Source organism: Tamandua tetradactyla, chromosome 9, assembly GCF_023851605.1.
Source record: "Tamandua tetradactyla isolate mTamTet1 chromosome 9, mTamTet1.pri, whole genome shotgun sequence".
Taxonomy (NCBI): domain Eukaryota; kingdom Metazoa; phylum Chordata; class Mammalia; order Pilosa; family Myrmecophagidae; genus Tamandua; species Tamandua tetradactyla.
Genome location: NC_135335.1, coordinates 63697605 through 63722026, shown reverse-complemented (window position 1 = coordinate 63722026; position 24422 = coordinate 63697605). Strand labels below are relative to the sequence as shown.

General features: G+C 38.1%; 1 protein-coding gene and 1 pseudogene across 1 annotated transcript in view; one reads left to right on the top strand and one right to left on the bottom strand.

The window, feature by feature from the left end:
• Nucleotides 1-910: 910 nt before the first annotated feature.
• On the bottom strand, nt 911-1905 carry LOC143645711 (ADP/ATP translocase 3 pseudogene; annotated as a pseudogene).
• A 3342-nt stretch (nt 1906-5247) lies between these two features.
• Nucleotides 5248-24422, top strand: part of LOC143645710 (developmental pluripotency-associated protein 2-like) — a 31780-nt gene continuing 12605 nt past the window's right edge. The window contains exon 1 of the mRNA XM_077114906.1: nt 5248-5263. Within this exon, the coding sequence (XP_076971021.1) occupies nt 5248-5263 (16 nt within the window). The remainder of the gene's footprint in view (nt 5264-24422) is intronic.

Genomic DNA, 24422 nt, shown 5'->3' with positions numbered 1-24422 from the left:
TGATGACAAGGATGACTCTTTTTTTAAAGTGTCCTGTTTATTTATTATTTTGCAGCAGAATGCCCAACATAATTGCACATATCCAGCTGTGCAAAAGAAGAATGTGCTTAAGTACAAATAGGAGACATTTAAAAAAATTTTTTATTAATTTTTAAATTAAAAAAATATGACAACGAAAAAACACTAACATTCTTAACATATGATCATTCTGTTCTACATATATAATCAGTAATTCACAATATCACATAGTTGCATATTCATCATCATCATCATTTCTTAGAACATTTGCATCAATTCAGAAAAAGAACTAAAAAGACAACAGAAAAGAATTCATACATACCATACCCCTCCCTTTCATTGATCACTAGCATTTCAATCTAAGTTTATTTTCACATTTGTTCCCCCTATTATTCATCTTTATTCCACATGTTTTACTCAAGTGTTGATAAGGTAGATGAAAGGAGCATCAGACCAAGGTTTTCACAATCACACAGTCACAGTGTGAAAGCTATATCATTATATAATCATGTTCAAGAAACATGGCTACTGGAACACAGCTCCACATTCTCAGGCAGTTCTAGGAGATATTTTTTTTTTTTTTAAATAAATACTTAAGCACAACTGAGGTTCCAATGGGCATTTGGACTCAAGGGTTTCTAGGTCTGAATAGCTGAGCTGCCTCACCCATGGAGCCATGATGATGGTCATACTTCCTCTCCCCCCAAATAATCAATACATGAAATCAGCTGTGCCAATGATCAAATGTGATCACAGTGATCCCCTTTTCTAGAGCTTTCCATAGCCCTCTACAGATTTGATGTGTCTAGGTAAAAACGATAGGAATTTCTTGAAGGTCAGTGGTATGTATGGTTAAGTAAGGATTCTGCATGATTCTCTTTGTTCCCATTTCCTAATAAGACAGACACACTGTGATGACTTTCCTTGCTTCATGGTGCAGGACCAACACAAAGGCTCCAGCCATGCCTCTGAGAACATTAGTCCAGGCACCCTTGAAGAAGTCTTCACCACCTTCACTTTTGAAAATCTTCCTCCAGCAATCTACAATACCACCATACAAGATGTCAGCTCCTTTGTGCCTAGAATGCATCAGCAGTAGCCACAGCTTTTACTGTCTGGGCGATCATCCAGCCCACCACGATGTGTGCATTCTTGGGGTCGGGGAGCATACCTTTGCCTGTATCATACATGCCAAAATAGGCTGCCCTCTAGATGATGCTGCTTTGCACAGAGACACTGAAGTCCTGGCACAGGCCTCAGATGCTGTCAGTCTTTGTGATTTTCACCAGTCTCCCAGGCCTCCCAGGCCTGATGTGGGAAATCACCAGATTTCCCACATCAGCCACCAAAAGGATTCTAGCAAAATCCAGTGGGTAGATATAGCAGAGAGAAATGGTTTTGGCTGCCCTGCCAGAGGCTGGGTTGCCAGCAAAATACCTCCAGAACTGTATGTATTTGTCTACACTGCTCCAAACACCTGCTTATACTTATCCTTAAAAGCAAAGTTGAGGGCTTGGGTGGGGAAGTAGCGGATGGTGGTGGCCAAATTACCCCTCCAGGAGAAAATGCCCTGTTCCTTCGGAATGCCCACTCTACAGTCCATGATGCCTTTGGATTGTTTGTCAGCCCCGATCTATTGCTGGCATGTTGTACCTGCACCAGCAGCTTGACTCGCTTGTTTGGGGCCACGGCCATTTTGGAAATGGGCGGCAATGCCTCCCACCAGAAATCCTTAGCCAAGGAGATGGCCTGTTCTGACCCGGTGGCGTGGGTGGCCAAGCTGGTGAAGGATGGAGTGGAAGTACTGAGAGTTGGGAGAATGAATCCAGCCACTACTTCAGCACAGCTGCCACCAGCATGGAAAGGGAGGAAGACTCTTGAAAACATTTTGATAAGTGAAAGATGCCAATCACTAAAAGTCACATAATGCATTATTCTACTTATATGAAATATTCAGAACAGGGAAGTCTATAAAGACAGAGAAGGTAGATTCATAGTTGCCAGGGACTGGGAAAAAGGTGAGTGAAAGTGACTGCCTCTGGGTACCAGCTTCCTTACGAGGTGAGGAAATGTTCTAAAATTAGGTAATGATGACTGTATCGAAATTTTGTGAATATAATAAAACCCATTGGATTGTACACTTTAAAATGGTATATTTTATGGTATGTAAATTTTAATTCAATAAAGTTGTTATTTTTAAATGGTTTTTCAAGTGCTCTAAAAGAAAAAAACATTTGACAACAATAATTTTTATTAGTAGTGTTGTCATTGGCAATAGAAACCAGAAGAAAATATGTACAAAAATTGGTAAAGGCCATCTTCTGACCAACTGTCCCCAAAGCCTGCCAGAATCAGCACCACGGACAGTTCCCTGCCGTCCATTCAAAAGTAGACTATAAAAGACTCCCCAGGTCCTGCAAAAATTTCCTAAAAGTGCTATTTCTATTGTACTTTTCTTCATATTTGGCACTGCTATAAGTTGTGATAGTGCTGATGTTGCTGATAAATATATATATATATATAGGGAGTGGTTGACTAGGACCAAATCTGCTATCCTACTTCATTAATCCATTCCTTTAACAAACATGTATTGATTATTATGTACCAGGCACTCACTAAACACAAAATCGTAGACAAGCCACTTGCCTGTATGAACTTCGTTTCCTTATCCAAAACTTGTACATGCATGGTAAACGGAAATAATATTTTTGGTTTGTCCAAGCAAGTTGGTGGGGTAGTGAGCTTCAAGACTCAGCTCACCCTCTGGTGCAGCTGGCAAACAGGCAGAAATGATCTAAAACAACTGTTCCAGGACTCTGGAGAGTAGAATAACTCTGTACCATCCAGGGAAGAGCAGAAGGAAGAAAGCAATAACCTGTAGAGAACATCTGTGAGTAAAACCCTCCACAATGAGGAGGTTGGTAAAGTATCTCCTGCTTTACAGCAGGCCACCCTGGGGTCCAGTCCCTGACTAGAAATAAAAGTCCTCTTCCTCAAGAATGTGGTTGTGGTCATGATGGGGTGGGAGGATGTCTGAGCAACAATCACAGTTTTTGGTTAGCAAATTCAGAAGGCTGGGTCCAGACTCTGAGGGCACCCACAACGTCAGCCTGCCCAAGACAAAAAAATGCTAGCATCCCCTGTTTCAGCCCTGCCTCCAAAAGAGGTGGAAGTGGGGGAATTTAGAGTCACAATGCCTTTTTTGGACTGTGGGTAACAGTTTGCTGAAGGTTGGCTCTTCCCCGAGAAAAGAGGTGGGGGTACAGCCTAGCAAATTTGTGACTTTTGATTAGCAAATTCAGATCACTGGGTCCCAACTCTGTGATAAAGATTTCAACATACCCTGGACAAAAGCAGATGGCAGCCTCTCTTTCAACCCTGCCCTAACAGGGGCAGAGTCGGTAGAGACTTAAAGACATGGCAACATATTAGGATTGCAGGGAACGGTTGGCTGAAGAGCACCATCTGTGGACACTACAGATTTATGGAACCAGCAAAGAAGTTTGGCATCCTTCTTGGTCTCCTCCCCAGGGCATTTTGGAACCTAGCTATGCCCCCTTTGTGGGTTCCGTGCCCTGTTTAGACTGGGAAATTTTGATTGAGAAAGTCCTTGGGGATACCTTCCTCCCAGAATTTGCCTTCCAGGCAAAAGCAACTAGAGACAATGAAAGGAGTGTTAAAAAACTATACAGGCAAATAAAAGCAAATAGAACAGATCAACATTTCCAGGAGAAGGAAAAGTGGAAAGGAAGCTTTCTCCTGGGGGTGAAACAATTGTACAAGTAGTGCAATATCAAAAAATTGTACTATATATCCAGGGCAAGAAAGAGATGAACATGAGCTGAAAAAATCTGATTAAACACAGGCTATTCTAAAGGTCTATGATAAGTTGAACCAAGTGTCAAAGAAATGCCTTAGCACAAAGCCAATCAACAAGGAACTCCTAGGAAAGAGAGAGAAGCTGCCCTCCAAAGTAAACTCATCAAGATAATCAGATGCCTAAACATAAACAACAAAGTACAAGCCATACTATTTTGATTTGGTAAAGCCTATCAATGCAATATACCAGAAATGGATTGGCTTTTAGCAATGGAGATTTATTAGCTTCCAAGTTTACAATTCTAAGGCCATGAAAATGTCTAAAAAGTATGATACTTTCTCCCTGAAGAAAGGCTACTGGTGATCCAGGACACCGCTGTCATATGGGAAGACATGTAGTGATTTCCGCTGATCCTCTCTTGGGTTTCATTGCTTTCAGATTCTGGCTTCAGTAGCTTCCTCTCTCAGCATCTATGTGTTTTCTTCTCTATCAGCTTCTCATAACTTCTCTGGACTCTCTCTATCTTTTATCCCCATATAAAAGACTCCAGAAAGAAGATTAAGAACCACCTTGAATGTCGTGGGACACATTGCTGTTGAATTAACCTAATTAAAGTGTCCACCCATGATAGGTCTGCACCCACAGGAATGAATCAAAAGAACATGATCTTGGGTGGGCCATGATGACTCAGTGGCAGAGTTCTCGCCTGCCATGCCAGAGACCCAGGTTTGATTCCCAATGCCTGCCCATGTTAAAAAAAAAAAAAAAAAAAAAAAGAACGTGTCTTTTCTAGGGTACATATAGCTTCAAATTATCACACATAGTAAGAAACAGGAAGACATGGCTCAGTCAGAGGAACAAATTAAAACTTCAGAGGAGACACCAAATTTGGAACAACCAAAGATGTCCAAACAAATCTGAATCAATTCAAGGAGATGAAGAAAAATATGGCTATAGAGCTAAGGGAGATTCAGAAGACACTGTGTCAGCACAAAGAAGAATTTAAAAACATAAAAGGAAACATAACAGAAATGATGGAAATGAAATACACAATAGAAGAGATTGTAAAACACTAGAAACATACAACAACAGATTTTGACAGGCAGAAGAAAGTGAACTATAAGCAGGACAATTGAAATCTTACAGACAGAAGAACAAATAGAGGAAAGAATGGGGAAAATTGTGCAGGGTTTCAGGGATTTGATAGCACAAAGCACACAAGCAAACATGTCATGGGTTTCCCAAAAGGAGAAGAGGAGAGAAAAGGGGCAGAAAGAATATCTGAAGATATAATGGCCCCAAAATTCCCAACTCTTATGAAAGACACAAGTATACATGTTAAAGAAGCACAATATATTCCAAATAGAATATATCCTATTAGACCTACTCCAAGGCACAGACTAATCAGAATGTCGAAAGACAAAGGTAAGGAGAGAATTCTGAAAGCAGCAAGAGAAAAGCAATTGATTGAACACAAGGGAAACACAATAAGGCTAAGTGCCAATTTCTCATCATTAACCCAGGAAGCCAAAAAAACAGCGGTATGATGTATTTAAAGTACTTAGAGAGAAAAACTTCCAGCCAAAAATACTTTATCCAGCAAAACTATCCTTCAATAAATGAGGGAGACTTTAAAATATTCACAAACAGAAACTGAGAGAGTTCATCAATAAGAGACCTGCCCTCTAAAAAATGAAGAATATCAGTAAGGGCAATTAAAAGGGTAAAAAGAAAGACAAAAGATATAACACAAAAACCAGAGGATAAAAAGATTGAAGCAAGTACAACCTATAAAGTAATATCATTGAATGGATTAAACTCCACAATCAAAAGACACAGATTAGCAGAATGGATAGAAAACATGATCCCTGCATATACTGTATACAAGAGACTCATGTTAAACACAAGGACACAGACTGGTTGAAAGTGAAAAGTTTGGAAAAGATAGCCCATACAAACTGTAATCAGAAAAGAGCTGGGATATCCACACTTAATCCAAAAAAAAATAGATTTTAAATGCAAAACTGTTATAAGAGTCAAAGAAGAGCACTGTACATTAGTAAAAGGAGTAATGCACCAAGAAGAAATAACAATCATAAATAGTTATGCACCTAAACCACATGCCTCGAAATATAAGAGGCAAACATGGGCAAAACTGAAGGGAGAAACAGACATCTCTACAACAATTGTTAGAGACTTCAGTACAGTACTGTGCTGGTTTGAATCTCTGATAGACCCCAGAAAAGCCATGTCCTTTAATCCTCATTCAATATTGCTGGCTGATAGCTTTTTGATTGTTCCCATGGAGATGTGACCTACTCAATTGTGAGTGGAAGTCTTTGATTAGATGGCTTCCATGGAGTTATGTCTTCATCCATTCCAAGTGGGTCTTGTTTAGTTTGCTGGAATCCTTTAAAAGAGGAAACACTTTGGAGAGTCTGTTTTAGAGCCACAAGAACCACAAGAGCCCATACAGCCAGAGACCTTTGGAAATGAAGAAGGAAAACACCCCTGGGGGAGCTTCATGAAACAAGAAGCCTGGAGAGAAATCTAGTACGTTTTCCATGTACCTTTCCAGTTGAGAGAGAAACCCTGAACATGATCGGCCTTCTTGAACCAAGATATCTTTTCCTAAGGACTTTATCAGCAGCAGGGACTGTGCACAATCAAATGCCAATTGTGGAACTAATTAACAAATTCTGACTACTAAAAATAGGCCCCCACCTTAGGTGAACCTGATCAAAGCGGAGGTTGCTCATTTTTGCCCCGGCGCCAAGGGGGCAGGACTGACAGAAAAAGGGGGGGGGGGGAAGAAGGAAACAGAGGCTTTTGTGGCTGTGTATCTAAAAAGGCTTGACTGCCTTTGGATAGAGTGGCAGGACTTTTCAGGCTGCAACTGCCCCAGGAATAAGCAGAAGCGAGCTCTTTTGGGGGCTTATCTGGAGCCTGTGCCTTCCCCAGGGGAGGGGTGAAGCCCCAACCAGGTGGAATCCCTCCATTAAGGAATTCAGACACCAGCGCTTGGTAATTTGAAGCCATTAAAACCAGCCTACAACCTCTCCTATGCCTCCACCACGCCCCCAGCAGGGAGAGTCTGCCAAAGTTAAAGGTACTGTATCATCTTATGCTGGTGGGACCTGCAGGCAAACAGGCACCACATACTGGGCAGGATAAGAAAAACAGAGTCCAGAGACTTCACAGGAATGTCTTTCAACCTGCTGGGTCTCACCCTCAGGGAAAACCGATGCAGGTGACTCTTTCCTCCTGATAGGAGGTCAGTTTGGTCTGGGAAAATATGGCTGGGGTCTATAATATCTAAGTAGACCCTCGTAAGTGTGTGTGGGGGAAAGGCACCACACAAGCAGGGCAAGAAACAAGAAAACAAGAACTGAAAAATTCTCCTCTGTTAAACAAAACTTAAGCTAAAGGTCCAGATAAAGCTGAACGGAATGTCAAAGAATGGAGAGACAACAAATTCATCCAGCAAGAAAACCCTAGATAAAAGAAGTGAAAGCAATCTCCAGAATAAACTAATTAAGGTAATTAAATGCATTGACGCCAGCAAAAAATAACAAATCACACTAGGAAAATTGAAGATATGGCCCAGTCAAAGGAACAAACCAACAATTCAAATGACATACAGGAGCTGAAACAATTAATTCAGAATGTACGAATAGACATGGAAAACCTCATCAAAAACCAAATCAATGAATTGAGGGAGGATATAAAGAAGGCAAGGAAAGAACAAAAAGAAGAAACTGAAAGTCTGAAAAAACAAATCACAGAACTTATGGGAATGAAAGACACAGTAGAAGAGATGAAAAAAACAATGGAAACCTACAATGGTAGATTTCAAGAGACAGAACATAGGATTTCTGAACTGGAGGATGAAACATCTGAAGTCCGACAAGAAACAGAAACTATAGGGAAAAAAATGTAAAATATGAGCAGGGACTCAGGGAATTGAAAGACAATATGAAGCAGATGAATATACGGGTTGTGAGTGTCCCAGAAGGAAAAGAGAAGGGAAAAGGAGGAGAAAAACTAATGGAGGAAATTATCACTGAAAATTTCCCAACTCTTATGAAAGACTTAAAATTACAGGTCCAAGAAGTGCAGTGTACCCCAAAGAGAATAGATCCAAATAGACATACTCCAAGACATTTAATAATCAGAATGTCAGAGGTCAAAGAGAAAGAGAGAATCTTGAAAGCAGCAAGAGAAAAGCAATCCATCACATACAAGGGAAGCCCAATAGGACTATGTGCAGATCTCTCAGCAGAAACCATGGAGGCGAGAAGACAATAGGATAATATATTTAAATTATTAAAAGAGAAAAACTGCCAACCAAGAATTCTATATCTAGCAAAACTGTCCTTCAAAAATGAGGGAGAAATTAAAACATTTTCAGACAAAAAATCAGTGAGAGAATTTGTGACCAAGAGACCAGCTCTGCAAGAAATACTAAAGGGAACCCTAGAGTCAGATACGAAGACAGAAGAGAGAGGTGTGGAGAAGAGTGTAGAAAGGAAGACTATGAGTAAAGGTAAAAAGAAGGAAAATTAGATATGACATATAAAACTCAGAAGGCAAAATAGTAGAAGAAAGTACTACCCATGCAGTAATAACACTGAATGTTAATGGATTAAACTCTCCAAACAAAAGACATAGTCTGGCAGAATGGATTAAAAAACAGGACCCATCTATATGCTGTCTCTACTCAAAGGACACGAGGCCAAGGACACAAACGGACATTTACACACCAATGTTTATAGCAGCATTACTAACAATTCCCAAGAGATGGAAACAGCCAAAATGTCCATCAACAGACAGTTGACTAAACAAACTGTGACATTTACATAAGATGGAATATTATGCAGCTGTAAGACAGAATAAAGTTATGAAGTATGTAACAACATGCATAGACCTTAAGGACATTATGCTGAGTGTGATTAGCCAGAAACAAAAGGACAAATACTGTATGGTCTCACTGATATGAACCGACATTAGTGAATAAACTTGGAATATGTCATTGGTAACAGAGACCATCAGGAGATAGAAATAGGGTGAGATATTGGGTAACTGGAGCTCAAGGAATACAGATTGTGCAACAGGACTGAATATAAAAACTCAGAAATGGACAGCACAATAATACCTAACTGTAATGTAATTATGTTAAAACACTGAATGAAGCTGCATGTGAGAATGATAGAGGGAGGAGGGCTGGGGACATAAATAAAATCAGAAAGAAAGATAGATGGTAAAGATCGAGATGGTATAATCTAGGAATGCCTAGAGTGTATAATAATAGTGAAATGTACAATGTACAAATTTTAAAAATGTTTTTGCATGAGGAAGAACAAAGGAATGTCATTATTGCAGGGTGCTGAAAATAGATGATAATTTATACTTTAAAATGTCACCTTATGTGTGAGACTAAAGCAAAAAATGTTGATTTGTTACAAAATTAAGATTTTGACTAGAGCATTTCCTAATATAACTCATGTAGATAGTTTGATTGAATGTCATAAGTACTTGGAATCTCAGGTAGGACATGAGATTTTGTTGGTTTGTCCAGAGTGATGCCCCGATGTATCCCAGAGTGATTTGATCAGTGACTGGAAAAGTATTTGCAAGCCCCCTTCGGGGAATGGTGAGAGTGGGGAGAAATTCAACTTCCCCAAGTTGAATTCTTGATATTCTCACAAGCAGTGTGGACAACCAAAGCTATAGGCTGAGCCCTCAGTCTTGGGGTCTGTTCATATGAAACTTAACCCCACAAAGGATAGGTCAAGTCTACTTAAAATTTAGGCCTAAGAGTCACCCCCAAGAGAGCCTCTTTTGTTGCTCAGATGTGGCCTCTCTCTCTAGCCAACATGATGAGCAGTCTCACCACCCTCCCCCTCTCTGAGTGGGACATGACTCCTAGGGGTGTTGACCTTCCTGGCAACGAGGGACAGAGATCCTGGAATGAGCTGAGACTCAGCATCAAGGGACTGAGAAAAACCCTAGAATGAGCTGAGAATTAACATCAAGGGATTGAGAGAACCTTCTCGACCAAAAGGGGGAAGAGTGAAATGAGACTAAGTGTCAATGGCTGAGAGATTCCAAACAGAGTTGAGAGGTTATCCTGGAGGTTATTATTATGCATTAAGCAGATATCACCTTGTTGTTCAAGATGTAGTGGAGAGGCTGGAGGGAACTGCCTGAAAATGTAGAGCTGTGTTCCAGTAGCCATGTTTCTTGATGATGATTGAACAATGATATAGCTTTCACAATGAGACTCTGTGAATGTGAAAACCTTGTGTCTGATGCTCCTTTTAGCTACTATATCAACAGAAGAGTAGAACATATGGAATAAAAATAAATAATAGGGGGAACAAATGTTAAAATAAATTTAGTTTGAAATGCTAGTGGTAAATGAAAGCGAGGGGTAAGGGGTATGGTATGTATAATCTTTTTTTTTTCTCTGTTATCATTTTATTTCTTCTTCTGTTGTCTTTTTATTTCTTTTTCTAAATCGATGCAAATTTTCCAAGAAATGATGAATATGCAACTATGTGATGATATTAAGAATTACTGATTGTATATGTAGAATGGAATGATATCTTAATGTTTTGTTTGTTTTTTTAATTAATTAAAAAGTTTAAAAAATAAAATAAAATAAAAAGATATCTTTCCCTGATGCCTTAGATTGGATGTATTTATAGCCTTGCTTTAATGGGGATATTTTTGCAGGCTTAGAACTGCAAATTTGCAACTTAATAAATTCCTCCTTTTAAAATCCATTCCATTTCTGGTATATCACATTCTGGCAGTTAGCAAACTAGAACAAATATTCTCATCAATAGATAGAATCTCCAGACAGAGGATCAATAAAATAAGAGAATGTGAATAATATGATAAATGAACTAGACTTAACAGACCTATACAGAACATTGCACCCAAAAATGACAGGATATACATTCTTCTCAAGGGCTCATGATCATTCTCCAAGACAGAATACATATTGGGTCACAAAGCAAGACTCAATCAATTTTAAAAGAGTGCAATTATACAAAGCACTCTCTCTCTGACCATAAATGAAGTTAGAAATAAAAAACAAGCTGAGAACGAGATAATTCACAAATATTTGGAGGCTAAATACTCTTAAACTATCAGTGGGTAAAAGAAGAAATTGCAAGAAAAATCAGGAGATATCTTGAGACAATTTTACTGCCTTAAATGCCTATATTAAAAAAAGAAGGAGCTGAAATCAAAGACCTAACTGCACTTAGGTCTGGAGTGCAGGAACTGGAGGAACAAGAAAACAAAAACAGCAAACTAATCCCAAAACAACCAGACAGAAGAAAATAAATAAAGATTAGAGAAGAAATATAAAGACAATAGAGAGAATAAATAAAATCAAAAGTTGTTCTTTGGGAAGATCACTAAAATTGACAAAACCTTGGCTAGACTGACAAAGAGAAAAGATGCAAAGTAATAAAGTCAGAAATGAGAGGGAGAATGTTACTACTGAACCCACAGAATTAAAAATGTTATGAACAACTGTATGCCAACAAATTAGACAACATAGATGAAATGGACTAATTCCTAGAAACACGCAAACAATTTCCACTGACTTTGGAAGAAGTAGAAGACCATAGCAGGTGAATTACAAGTAAAGAGATTGAATCAGTCACGAAAACCTCCCAACAAAGAAAAGTCCAGGACCAAATGTCCTCACAGATGAATTCTACCAACCATTCCAAGAAGAATTAATACCAATCCTGCACAAACTCTTCCAAACAATGTAAGAGGAGAGAACACTACCTAATTCATTCTATGAAGTCATCACCCTAATACCAAAGCCAGATAAAGAAAAGAAAATTATAGAACATTTTATCTTATGAATATAAGGCTAAAATCCTCAACAAAATACTTGAAAATTGAATCAACAGCACATTAAAAGAATTGTACACCAAGATCAAGTGGACTTTATTCCAGGTATACAAGTCAACACAAGAAAATCAATTAATGTGATAAACTACATTAACAATTCAAAGGGAATAAAACACAATCATCTTGATTAACACAGAAAAGACACTTGACAAAATCCATCATCAATTTTTACAAAAATATTTCAAAAGATAGGAATATAAGGAAACTTCCTCAACATGATTGAAGTCATATATTAAAAACCCGCAAATAACATTGCACTCAATGGTGAAAGACTGAAAACTTTGTTTGATCTGAGACAAGACAAGGATGTCCACTGTAACCAATCTTATTCCATATTGTGCTGGAAATTCTGGCCAGTTAGGCAAGAAAAAAGGAATAAAAGACAGCAAAAATTGTAAAGGAAAAAGTAAAACTTTCATTATTTGCAGATGACATGATCCTATATAGAGAAAGTCCAAAAAAAATCTACAACAAAATTTCTAGAACTAATAAATGAGTTCAGCAAAGTTCCAGAATACAAAATCAATATGCAAAAATCAGTGGTGTTTCTATACACTGTATTGAATAATTTGAAGAGAAATCAAGAAAAAAAATCCCTTTAAAATAACAGCTAAAAGAGGAGGAAATACAAATGGCCAAAAGGCACATGAAGAGATGCTCAATGTCCCTGGCCATTAGAGAAATGCAAATCAAAACCACAATGAGATATCATCTCACACCCACCAGAATGGCCATTATCAACAAAACAGAAAATGACAAGTGCTGGAGAGGATGCGGAGAAAGAGGCACACTTATCCACTGTTGGTGGGAATGTCAAATGGTGCAACCACTGTGGAAAGCAGTTTGGCGGTTCCTCAAAAAGCTGAATATAGAATTGCCATACGACCCAGCAATACCATTGCTGGGAATCTACTCAAAGGAATTAAGGGCAAAAACTCAAACGGACATTTGCACACCAATGTTTATAGCAGCGTTATTTACAATTGCAAAGAGATGGAAACAGGCAAAATGTCCATCAACAGACAAGTGGCTAAACAAACTGTGGTATATACATACGATGGAATATTATGCAGCTTTAAGACAGGATAAACTTATGAAGCATGTAATAACCTGGATGGACCTAGAGAACATTATGCTGAGTGAGTCTAGCCAAAAACTAAAAGACAAATACTGTATGGTCCCAATGATGTGAATCGACATTCGAGAATAAACTTGGAATATGTCATTGGTAACAGAGTTCAGCAGAAGTTAGAAACAGGGTAAGATAATGGGTAATTGGAGCTGATGGGATACAGACTGTGCAACAGGACTAGATACAAAAACTCAAAAATGGACAGCACAATAATACCTAATTGTAAAGTAATCATGTTAAAACACTGAATGAAGCTGCATCCAAGCTATAGGTTTTTGTTTTGTTTTGTTTTGTTTTTACTATTATTACTTTTATTTTTTTCTCTATATTAACATTCTATATCTTTTTCAGTTGTGTTTCTAGTTCTTCTAAACCGATGCAAATGTACTAAGAAACGATGATCATGCATCTATGTGATGATGTTAAGAATTACTGATTGCATATGTAGAATGGTATGATTTCTAAATGTTGGGTTAATTTCTTTTTTTCCGTTAATTAATAAAAAAAAACAATGTATTTCAAATATGTTTGCATGGTTGTTCATTGTTTATAATAAAAAATATTTTTAAAAGAAAAAAAAATAACAGCTAAAAGAACCAAATATCTGGGAATAAATGTAGGCAAGGAAGTGAAGGACCTGTGCACAGAAAACTAAAAAACATTACTAAAAGAAATTAAGGACCTAAATAAATGGAAGCACATTCTGTGTTGTGGATTGAAAGACTAGATATCATGATGATGTCAATTCTACCCAAATTAATTTACAGCTTCAACACAATCCCATTAGAAATTCCTACAGCCTACTTTGCAGAAATGATCAAATTTACTTGGAAGGGTAAGTGTCCCCAAATAGGCAAACCCATCTTAAGAAAGAAGAATGAAGTTGGAGGACTCACACTTCCTGACTTTAAGGCATGTTACAAAGCTACAGTGGTCAAACAGCATGAAACAGGCATAAAGATAGATAAATTGACCAGTGGGAACAAGTTAAGATTTCAGAAATAGACCTTCATATCTATGGCCAATTGATTTTTGGCAATGTTGCCAAGTCCATTCAACCAGGACAGAATAGTCTCTTCAGCAAATAGTGCTGGGAGAACTCGATATCCATAGTCAAAAGAATGAAAGAGGACCCCTATCTCACACCTCATACAAAAATTAACTCAAAATGGATCAATGACCTAAATAATAAGAGTCAGGACCACACAACTTCTAGAAGAAAATGTAGGGAAGCATCTTCAAGATCTTGTGGTAGGTGATGATTTCTTAGAGTTATACACCCAAAGCATAAGCAACAAAAGAAAAAAATAGACAAATGATAAATACTCAAAAGTAAGTACTATTGTGCTTCAAAGGACTTAGTTAAAGAAGTGAAAAGGCAGCCCACTCCGTGGGAGGAAATATTTGAAAACCACATATCTCACAAGGGTTTAATATCCAGAATATATAAAGAAATCCTGCAACTCAGCAATAAAAAGACAAAGAGCCCAATTAAAAATGGGCATAAGATTTGGCTGGACATTTCTCCAAAGAGGAAATACAAATGAGTAAAAAGCACATGGAAAGATGCTCAACATCACTAGCTCCTAAGGAAATACAAATCCATACCATAATGATATATTTCACACTCACTTGAATGACCACTATATAAAAAAAGTAACTTGTAGTTACAAGTATTCAGAGGATGTGGAGAAATAGGAATACTTATTCACTGATGGTGGCAATGTAAAATGGTGCAACTACTGTGGAAAACAGTTTGGTGTTTCCTCAGGAATCTAACTATAGTATTGCCATACCACCTGGCAATCTCGCTATTAGATATATACCCAGAAAAACTGGAAGCAGGAATGTGAGCAGAAATTGGCACACAGATGTTCATAGTGGCATTATTCACAATTGCCAAAAGATGGAGGCAATCCAAGTGTTCATTGGCTGATAAATGGATAAACAATATATGGTATATATATATATATACAATGGACTATTATTCAACTGTGAGAAGGAATGAAGTCATGATGCATGCAACAACATGGATGAACCTTGAAGACATTATGTTGAGTGAAATAAGGCAGATACAAAAGGACAAATATTGTATGATCTCACTAATATGATCTAACTATAATAAACAAACTCATAGAGTTAAAATCTAGAATATAGGTTACCAGATATAGAATGAGAGTAGAGAATGGGAACTGATAATTTGTGCTGAATTTGTAATTAGGTTGATTGTAAATGCTTGGAGATGGATGGAGATGATGGTAGCACATTACTGTGAGTGTAATTAACAACTTGAATTATGTGTGAATGTGGTTGAAAGGGGAAGTTTAGGGTCTATGTCACTGGAAGGAAAACTAGAGGGTAAAACATGGGACTATAACATAGTGAATCTTGTCTTGGATAATGACTGTTCTTAATAGTATAAATATCAAAATATTCTTTCATGAACTAGAGCGAATGTGCCCTACTATCACAAGGTGCTAACAATAGAGTGATATGTGGGAAAAGATGCACCTAATGCAAACTGGGGACTATATAGTTGATAGCATTATTTTAATATTATTTCATTGGTTGTAACAAAGGTATCACACCAATGCTAAGTATCAATAATAAGGAGGTACAGGAGCTATGATGCTTTTCTTTTTGGAATAATGAAAATGTTCTAAAATTGATTGTGATGATGAATACACAATTCTGTGAATATACTGCAATCCGTAGATTGTACACTTTGGGTGGATTGTATGGTATGTGACTAAATCTTAATAAAACATCTTTAAAAAAGTAATATTTTTGAAATAACTCCTAAGACTTGTTTCATGGAAGGTATTTTAAGCACTGAACTCTTTTTTTTTTTTTATTAACGGAAAGAACAAAAAGAAATTAACACATTTAGAAATCATACCATTCTACATATGCAATCAGTAATTCTTAACATCATCACATAGATGCATGATCATCGTTTCTTAGTACATTTGCATCGGTTTAGAGGAACTAGCAACACAACAGAAAAAGATATAAAATGTTAATATAGAGAAAAGAAATAAAAGTACTAATAATAGTAAAACAAACAAACAAACAAACAAACAAAAAAACCCTATAGCTCAGATGCAGCTTCATTCAGTGTTTTAACATGATTACTTTACAATTAGGTATTATTGTGCTGTCCATTTTTGAGTTTTTGTATCTAGTCCTGTTGCACAGTCTGTATCCCTTCAGCTCCAATTACCCATTATCTTACCTTGTTTCTAACTCCTGCTGGACTCTGTTACCAATGACATATTCCAAGTTTATTCTCGAATGTCCGTTCACATCAGTGGGACCATACAGTATTTGTCCTTTAGTTTTTGGCTGGACTCGCTCAGCATAATGTTCTCTAGGTCCATCCATGTTATTACATGTTTCATAAGTTTATCTTGTCTTAAAGCTGCATAATATTCCATCATACGTATATACCACAGTTTGTTTAGCCATTCTACTGTTGATGGACATTTTGGCTGTTTCCATCTCTTTGCAATTGTAAATAACGCTGCTATAAACATTGGTGTGCAAATGTCCGTTTGTGTCTTTGCCCTTAAGTCCTTTGAGTAGATACCTAGCAATGGTATTGCTGGGTCATATGGCAATTCTATATTCAGCTTTTTGAGGAACCGCCAAACTGCCTTCCACAGTGGTTGCACCATTTGACATTCCCACCAACAGTGGATAAGTGTGCCTCTTTCTCCGCATCCTCTCCAGCACTTGTCATTTTCTGTTTTGTTGATAATGGCCATTCTGGTGGGTGTGAGATGATATCTCATTGTGGTTTTGATTTGCATTTCTCTAATGGCCAGGGACATTGAGCATCTCTTCATGTGCCTCTTGGCCATCTGTATTTCCTCTTCTGGTAGGTGTCTGTTCAATCTTTTTCCCATTTTGTAATTGGGTTGGCTGTCTTTTTGTTGTTGAGTTGAACAATCTCTTTATAAATTCTGGATACTAGACCTTATCTGATATGTCATTTCCAAATATTATCTCCCATTGTGTAGGCTGTCTTTCTACTTTCTTGATGAAGTTCTTCGATGCACAAAAGTGTTTAATTTTGAGGAGTTCCCATTTATTTATTTCCTTCTTCAGTGCTCTTGCTTTAGGTTTAAGGTCCATAAAACCGCCTCCAGTTGTAAGATTCATAAGATATCTCCCTACATTTTCCTCTAACTGTTTTATGGTCTTAGACCTAATGTTTAGATCTTTGATCCATTTTGAGTTAACTTTTGTATAAGGTGTGAGATACGAGTCTTCTTTCATTCTTTTACATATGGATATCCAGTTCTCTAGGCACCATTTATTGAAGAGACTGTTTTGTCCCAGGTGAGTTGGCTTGACTGCCTTATCAAAGATCAAATGTCCATAGATGAGAGGGTCTATATCTGAGCACTCTATTCGATTCCATTGGTCGATATATCTATCTTTATGCCAATACCATGCTGTTTTGACCACTGAGGCTTCATAATATGCCTTAAAGTCCGGCATCGCTAGACCTCCAGCTGCGTTTTTTTCCCTCAAGATGTTTTTAGCAATTCGGGGCACCCTGCCCTTCCAGATAAATTTGCTTATTGGTTTTTCTAATTCTGAAAAATAAGTTGTTGGGATTTTGATTGGTATTGCATTGAATCTGTAGATCAGTTTAGGTAGGATTGACATCTTAATTATATTTAGTCTTCCAATCCATGAACACGGTATGCCCTTCCATCTATTTAGGTCTTCTGTGATTTCTTTTAGCAGTTTTTTGTAGTTTTCTTTATATAGGTTTTTTTGTCTCTTTGGTTAAATTTATTCCTAGGTATTTTATTCTTTTAGTTGCGATTGTAAATGGGATTCGTTTCTTGATTTCCCCCTCAGCTTGTTCATTACTAGTGTATAGAAAAGCTACAGATTTTTGAATGTTGATCTTGTAGCCTGCTACTTTGCTGTACTCATTTATTAGCTCTAGTAATTTTGTTGTGGATTTTTCTGGGTTTTCTACATATAGTATCATATCGTCTGCAAACAGTGATAGTTTTACTTCTTCCTTTCCAATTTTGATGCCTTGTATTTCTTTTTCTTGTCTAATTGCTCTGGCTAGAACCTCCAACACAATGTTGAATAATAGTGGTGATAGTGGACATCCTTGTCTTGTTCCTGATCTTAGGGGGAAAGTTTTCAATTTTTCCCCATTGAGGATGATATTAGCTGTGGGTTTTTCATATATCCCCTCTATCATTTTAAGGAAGTTCCCTTGTATTCCTATCTTCTGAAGTGTTTTCAACAGGAAAGGATGTTGAATCTTGTTGAATGCCTTCTCTGCATCAATTGAGATGATCATGTGATTTTTCTGCTTTGATTTGTTGATGTGGTGTATTACATTAATTGATTTTCTTATGTTGAACCATCCTTGCATACCTGGGATGAATCCTACTTGGTCATGATGTATAATTCTTTTAATGTGTTGTTGGATACGATTTGCTAGAATTTTATTGAGGATTTTTGCATCTGTATTCATTAGAGAGATTGGTCTGTAGTTTTCTTTTTTTGTAATATCTTTGCCTGGTTTTAGTATGAGGGTGATGTTGGCTTCATAGAATGAATTAGGTAGTTTTCCCTCCACTTTGATTATGTTGAAGAGTTTGAGGAGAGTTGGTACTAATTCTTTCTGGAATGTTTGATAGAATTCACATGTGAAACCGTCTGGTCCTGGATTTTTCTTTTTAGGGAGCTTCTGAATGACTAATTCAATCTGTTTACTTGTGATTGGTTTGTTGAGGTCATCTGTCTTCTTGAGTCAAAGTTGGTTGTTCATGTCTTTCCAGGAACCCGTCCATTTCATCTAAATTGTTGTATTTATTAGCGTAAAGTTGTTCATAATATTCTGTTATTACCTCCTTTATTTCTGTGAGATCAGTAGTTATGTCTCCTCTTCCATTTCTGATCTTATTTATTTGCATCCTCTCTCTTCTTCTTTTTGTCAATCTTGATAAGGGCCCATCAATCTTATTGATTTTCTCATAGAACCAACTTCTGGTCTTATTGATTTTCTCTATTGTTTTCATGTTTTCAATTTCATTTATTTCTGCTCTAATCTTTGTTATTTCTTTCCTTTTGCTTGCTTTGGGATTAGTTTGCTGTTCTTTCTCCAGTTCTTCCAAGTGGACAGTTAATTCCTGCATTTTTGCCTTTTCTTCTTTTCTGATAAAGGCATTTAGGGCAATAAATTTCCCTCTTAGCACTGCCTTTGCTGCGTCCCATAAGTTTTGATATGTTGTGTCTTCATTTTCATTCGCCTCTAGGTATTTACTAATTTCTCTTGCAATTTCTTCTTTGACCCAGTCATTGTTTAGGAGTGTGTTGTTGAGCCTCCATGTATTTGTGAATTTTCTGGCCCTCCGCCTATTATTGATTTCCAACTTAATTCCTTTATGATCCGAGAAAGTGTTATGTATGATTTCAATCTTTTTAAATTTGTTAAGACTTGCTTTGTGACCCAGCATATGGTCTATCTTTGAGAATGATCCATGAGCACTTGAAAAAAAGGTGTATCCTGCTGTTGTGGGATGTAATGTCCTATAAATGTCTTTTAAGTCAAGCTCATTTATAGTAATATTCAGAATCTCTATTTCTTTATTGATCCTCTGTCTAGATGTTCTGTCCATTGATGAGAGTGGTGAATTGAAGTCTCCAACTATTATGGTATATGTGTCTATTTCCCTTTTCAGTGATTGCAGTGTATTCCTCACGTATTTTGGGGCATTCTGGTTTGGTGCGTAAATATTTATGATTGTTATGTCTTCTTGTTTAATTGTTCCTTTTATTAGTATATAGTGTCCTTCTTTGTCTCTTTTAAATGTTTTACATTTGAAGTCTAATTTGTTGGATATTAGTATAGCCACTCCTGCTCTTTTTTGGTTGTTATTTGCATGAAATATCTTTTCCCAACCTTTCACTTTCAACCTATATTTATCTTTGGGTCTAAGATGTGTTTCCTGTAGACAGCATATAGAAGGATCCTGTTTTTTAATCAATTCTGCCAGTCTATGTCTTTTGATTGGGGAATTCAGTCCATTAACATTTAGAGTTATTACTGTTTGGATAATATTTTCCTCTACCATTTTGCCTTTTGTATTATATATATCATATCTGACTTTCCTTCTTTCTACACTCTTCTCCATGCCTCTCTCTTCTGCCTTTTTGTTTCTGACTCTAGTGCTCCCTTTAGTATTTCTTGCAGAGCTGGTCTCTTGGTCACAAATTCTCTCAGTGACTTTTTGTCTAAGAATGTTTTAATTTCTCCCTCATTTTTGAAGGACAATTTTGCTGGATATAGGAGTCTTGGCTGGCAGTTTTTCTCTTTTAGTAACTTAAATATATCATCCCACTGTCTTCTAGCTTCCATGGTTTCTGCTGAGAAATCTACACATAGTCTTATTGGGTTTCCCTTGTATGTGATGGATTGCTTCTCTCTCACTGCTTTCAAGATCTTCTCTTTCTCTTTGACCTCTGACATTCTAACTAGTAAGTGTCTTGGGGAACGCCTATTTGGGTCTAATCTCTTTGGGGTGCGCTGCACTTCTTGGATCTGTAATTTTAGGTCTTTCATAAGAGTTTGGAAATTTTCAGTGATAATTTCTTCCATTAGTTTTTCTCCTCCTTTTCCCTTCTCTTCTCCTTCTGGGACACCCACAACACGTATATTTGTGCGGTTCATATTGTCCTTGAGTTCCCTGATACCCTGTTCAAATTTTTCCATTCTTTTCTGGATAGTTTCTGTTTCTTTTTGGAATTCAGATGTTCCATCCTCCAAATCACTAATTCTATCTTCTGTCTCTTTAAATCTGTCATTGTAGGTATCCATTGTTTTTTCCATCTTTTCTACTTTATCCTTCACTTCCATAAGCTCTGTGATTTGTTTTTTCAGTTTTTCTATTTCTTCTTTTTGATCAGCCCATGTCTTCTTCATGTCCTCCCTCAATTTATCGATTTCGTTTTTGAAGAGGTTTTCCATTTCTGTTCGTATATTCAGCATTAGTTGTTTCAGCTCCTGTATCTCATTTGAACTATTGGTTTGTTCCTTTGACTGGGCCATATTTTCAGTTTTCTGAGCGTGATCCGTTATCTTCTGCTGGCGTCTGGGCATTTAGTCAGATTTCCCTGAGTGTTGGATCCCAGAGGTTGAAAGATTTTTCTGTGAAATCTCTGTGTTCTGTTTTTCTTATCCTGCCCAGTAGGTGGCGCTCGTGGCACACGTTTTCTACGGCTTCCACCAGTGAAAGTTGCTGTGGGTCCTTTAACTCTGGAAAATTCTCGCCGTAGGGGAAGTTCGGCAGCCGAAGCGTCTTGGAAGAGTGCCAGCCGGCCCAGGGTTCCGAACGCGGGGAGGGTCGCCGGCCACCGCAGCACGGGAGAGCGTCTGGCCGAATTACCTAGTCAGCCCAGGGCGCCAAGCGTGGCGGGAGGGCGCCAGCTGTCGCAGCCCGGGAGAGTGCACTGTTCCCAGCCGGACCGGGGAGTCACGTGTTTGGAAGGGACCCCCCCAGTCACTATTCTCCGCAGTCTGGGGATTTCCAATCGAACTCTCTCAGTTGGTCCGGGGGGCCTCGTGTGGTGGGGGCGCCAGCCGCCACGGCCCAAGGGGACCGCCTGTCCAATTCTGCCAGCTGGCCTGGGAAGGAGGAAGGGAGGGACTCCGGCCGCTTGCTGTCCCACCCAGGAAAGCCCGCGCCCCTCGGTGATCTCACCGGAGCTGGTTCTCCCAGACAGTCAGCTGTTCCAGGATGGGGTACGCCGTCCCTTTGATCTCCGTTGTGGCTCCGGGAGCTGCTCTGTATTGTCTCCACTCCCCTAGTAGCTGTTCTGGAGGAGGAAAGGTGAGGGCGGCAAGGCTGTGGAGGCTGGTGGCGGAGGAGCCGGTGAAGGCAGAAGAGGAGGGCGGGCGGGTCGGCTGCTGCGGGGCATGGGCGCCGCGCGGCGGGCCGGCGGACAAAGAGAGAGGGGAGAGGAGGGCGGGCGGGTCGGCTGCTGCGGGAGCACTGAACTCTTGAAGAAGTCATCCCATGCATCACGAAGAGATTTATTTTATTCTGGAAGTATGGGATAGCCTGTGAAACTAGAAGCCCCTGTGGGTGTCCTGGATATACTCAGTTTTAAGATTAATTCCATCTGAAGCATTTGTAGCAAGAATGGCTTCTTGAATATGAAGTTCCCAGACAAAATCCTGGATCTGGCCTGGAAATTGACATATTTCTAAGAATGGGTAAAAGATTAAAAGCTATCCATGTAGTATTTCACTTTCCTAAATTCAGTCCAATGATGGACTTTAGCAGTAATTGCAGATACATCTCCCCTACATATATTTCCCTGTCATTTGCCTGGAAACTGGGTAAATTCTAAGCCCTAAATAACCCTGCTGTAAAAGAAGTTCATAAGATTTAAAGCTTCAAAACAAGAAATTATGTAGAAAAGTCCCAGAAATTCCGAACTCCAAAATTGTGTCAAATCACCTAACCTCTCTGATCTTTATTTTTCATCTGTATGACTGGTGTGGGGCAGGTGGACAGCTGATCTATAAAGTTTAACTAAATTCCTATGTTTCCATTTCGCTGTTTTTATTACTCTTATTCTTATTCAAATGATTTTATTTTAATAGCCATTTATTTATCTTGTTCATATTGTACTATCAAAATAACCAGCACAGGATGCTTACTTCTGCCAAATTCCATAATGCTAGGTGCTGTTTCCTCAGGAAGAAAAAAAAAGCAAAAATAATTATTGCTTTTTAAAGTGGACAGTGTGGAAAGCACCGTTTGACCCCTGAATTCTCATTATTTCCTTTGCTTGTTTTAATTAAGAATGTTGGGTAAGAGGTCAGAGTACATTTTCATTGGAGCCCTAGGGATCATTAACACAAAGTAAATAGCTATTTCTCTTCTTGAGGAAAGAAAGTTCTTCATCCTGAGTGGGCAAAACAGGAGCACCTAACATTTCATGAAGTTACAAGGTTGAACTTTGAGTACAAACGTTTGAGAAAGCAAAAACTTTCCATTTCCATTCTGCGTAAGTCTTAATTTTAATCCTTATCTTTGCCTTCAGTGGTTAATTTATATCCTTCAACTTCAATCCCATCAGAAAGATATTCTCCTTTTGTTGTGCACAGTATCTGAAAAATCTGCTTTTCATCTTTAATGATGTCCCCAAATTGCCCATCTGGCCATATCCTTCTTAAGATTCAAACATGCTATATCATTTCACATCATTCAGTAGCATTTACTATATTTTGAATATCTTTCACAATTTTATTAATGTTTTTTTCTTTCTGGCCAGTTTTACGGCCCCATCATAAAAAAGAACATTGTAATTAATATATAATTCTTTTTGCTCCTGAACATTATAGGTACACTCAGGATGAGGCACTGAAAACAAAATTTGAATTTACTGAAAAAATCATGAAATATTTACAAAGATGTATAAACAAGCCATTGATACAAACTACTATACCGATTTCCTTCAAGCTAAAGACAAATCATAGGTCTATGATATTGGGCTCAGTAGAATAAATTCAGTTCACACAGACAGTGTAAGTGGATTTGCAAGCCTTGCCCTACACATTTTGGACCCCAGACTGAGAACTGCAGTTGAATCATGTATTACAGGTGGACTCTGTATTCTGAGTGTGACATTCAAACCCGTGCACACTCCTTTCTGTGGTTCCTCTTCTGTTCTCCAGTGTCAAGAAAAGTGTGTTTTAGGACCCCAATATCCATCCTCCCTTTCTAAGAGCACCCTTACTTCTTTCTTCTTTTTGGAAATAGCCTTTCTCCCTCCATGTGCATGCACTCTTGGTGGGACTGTAGTTATCAGTAGTAGCTTCCCTGTCACTGAGGTCCTGGTTGGTCATGAGAATTCCCCAGTAGTCTTTTTTTAAAAAATAATTTTATTCAGAAATCTTCACACACATACAGTCCATACATGGTGTACAATCAGTGGCTCACAATATCATCACATAGTTGTATATTCATCACCCGATCATTTTTTAGAACATTTGCATCACTCCAGAAGAAGAAACAAAAAGAAAAAAGAAAAAAACCTCATACATCCCATACCCCTTCCCCCTTCCTCTATTGACCACAGTATTTCAATTTACCCTTTATCTCCCCCTATAATTTATTTATTATGCTTTTTTTTAACTCGTCTGTCCATACCCTGGATAAAAGGAGCACCAGACACAAGGTTTTCACAATCATAGTCACATTGTAAAAGCTATATAGTTATACAATCACCTTCAAGAATCAAGGGTACTGCAACACAACTCAATAGTTTCAGGAACTTCCCTCCAGTCACTCCAATACATCATAAACTAAAAAGGGATATTTATATAATGTGTAAGAATAACCTCCAGGATAACCTCTCAATTTTTTGAAGTCTCTCAGCCACTGAAATTTTATTTTGTCTCATTTCTCTCTTCCCCCTTTTGGTCAAGAAGGCTTTCTCAATCCCATGATGCTGGGT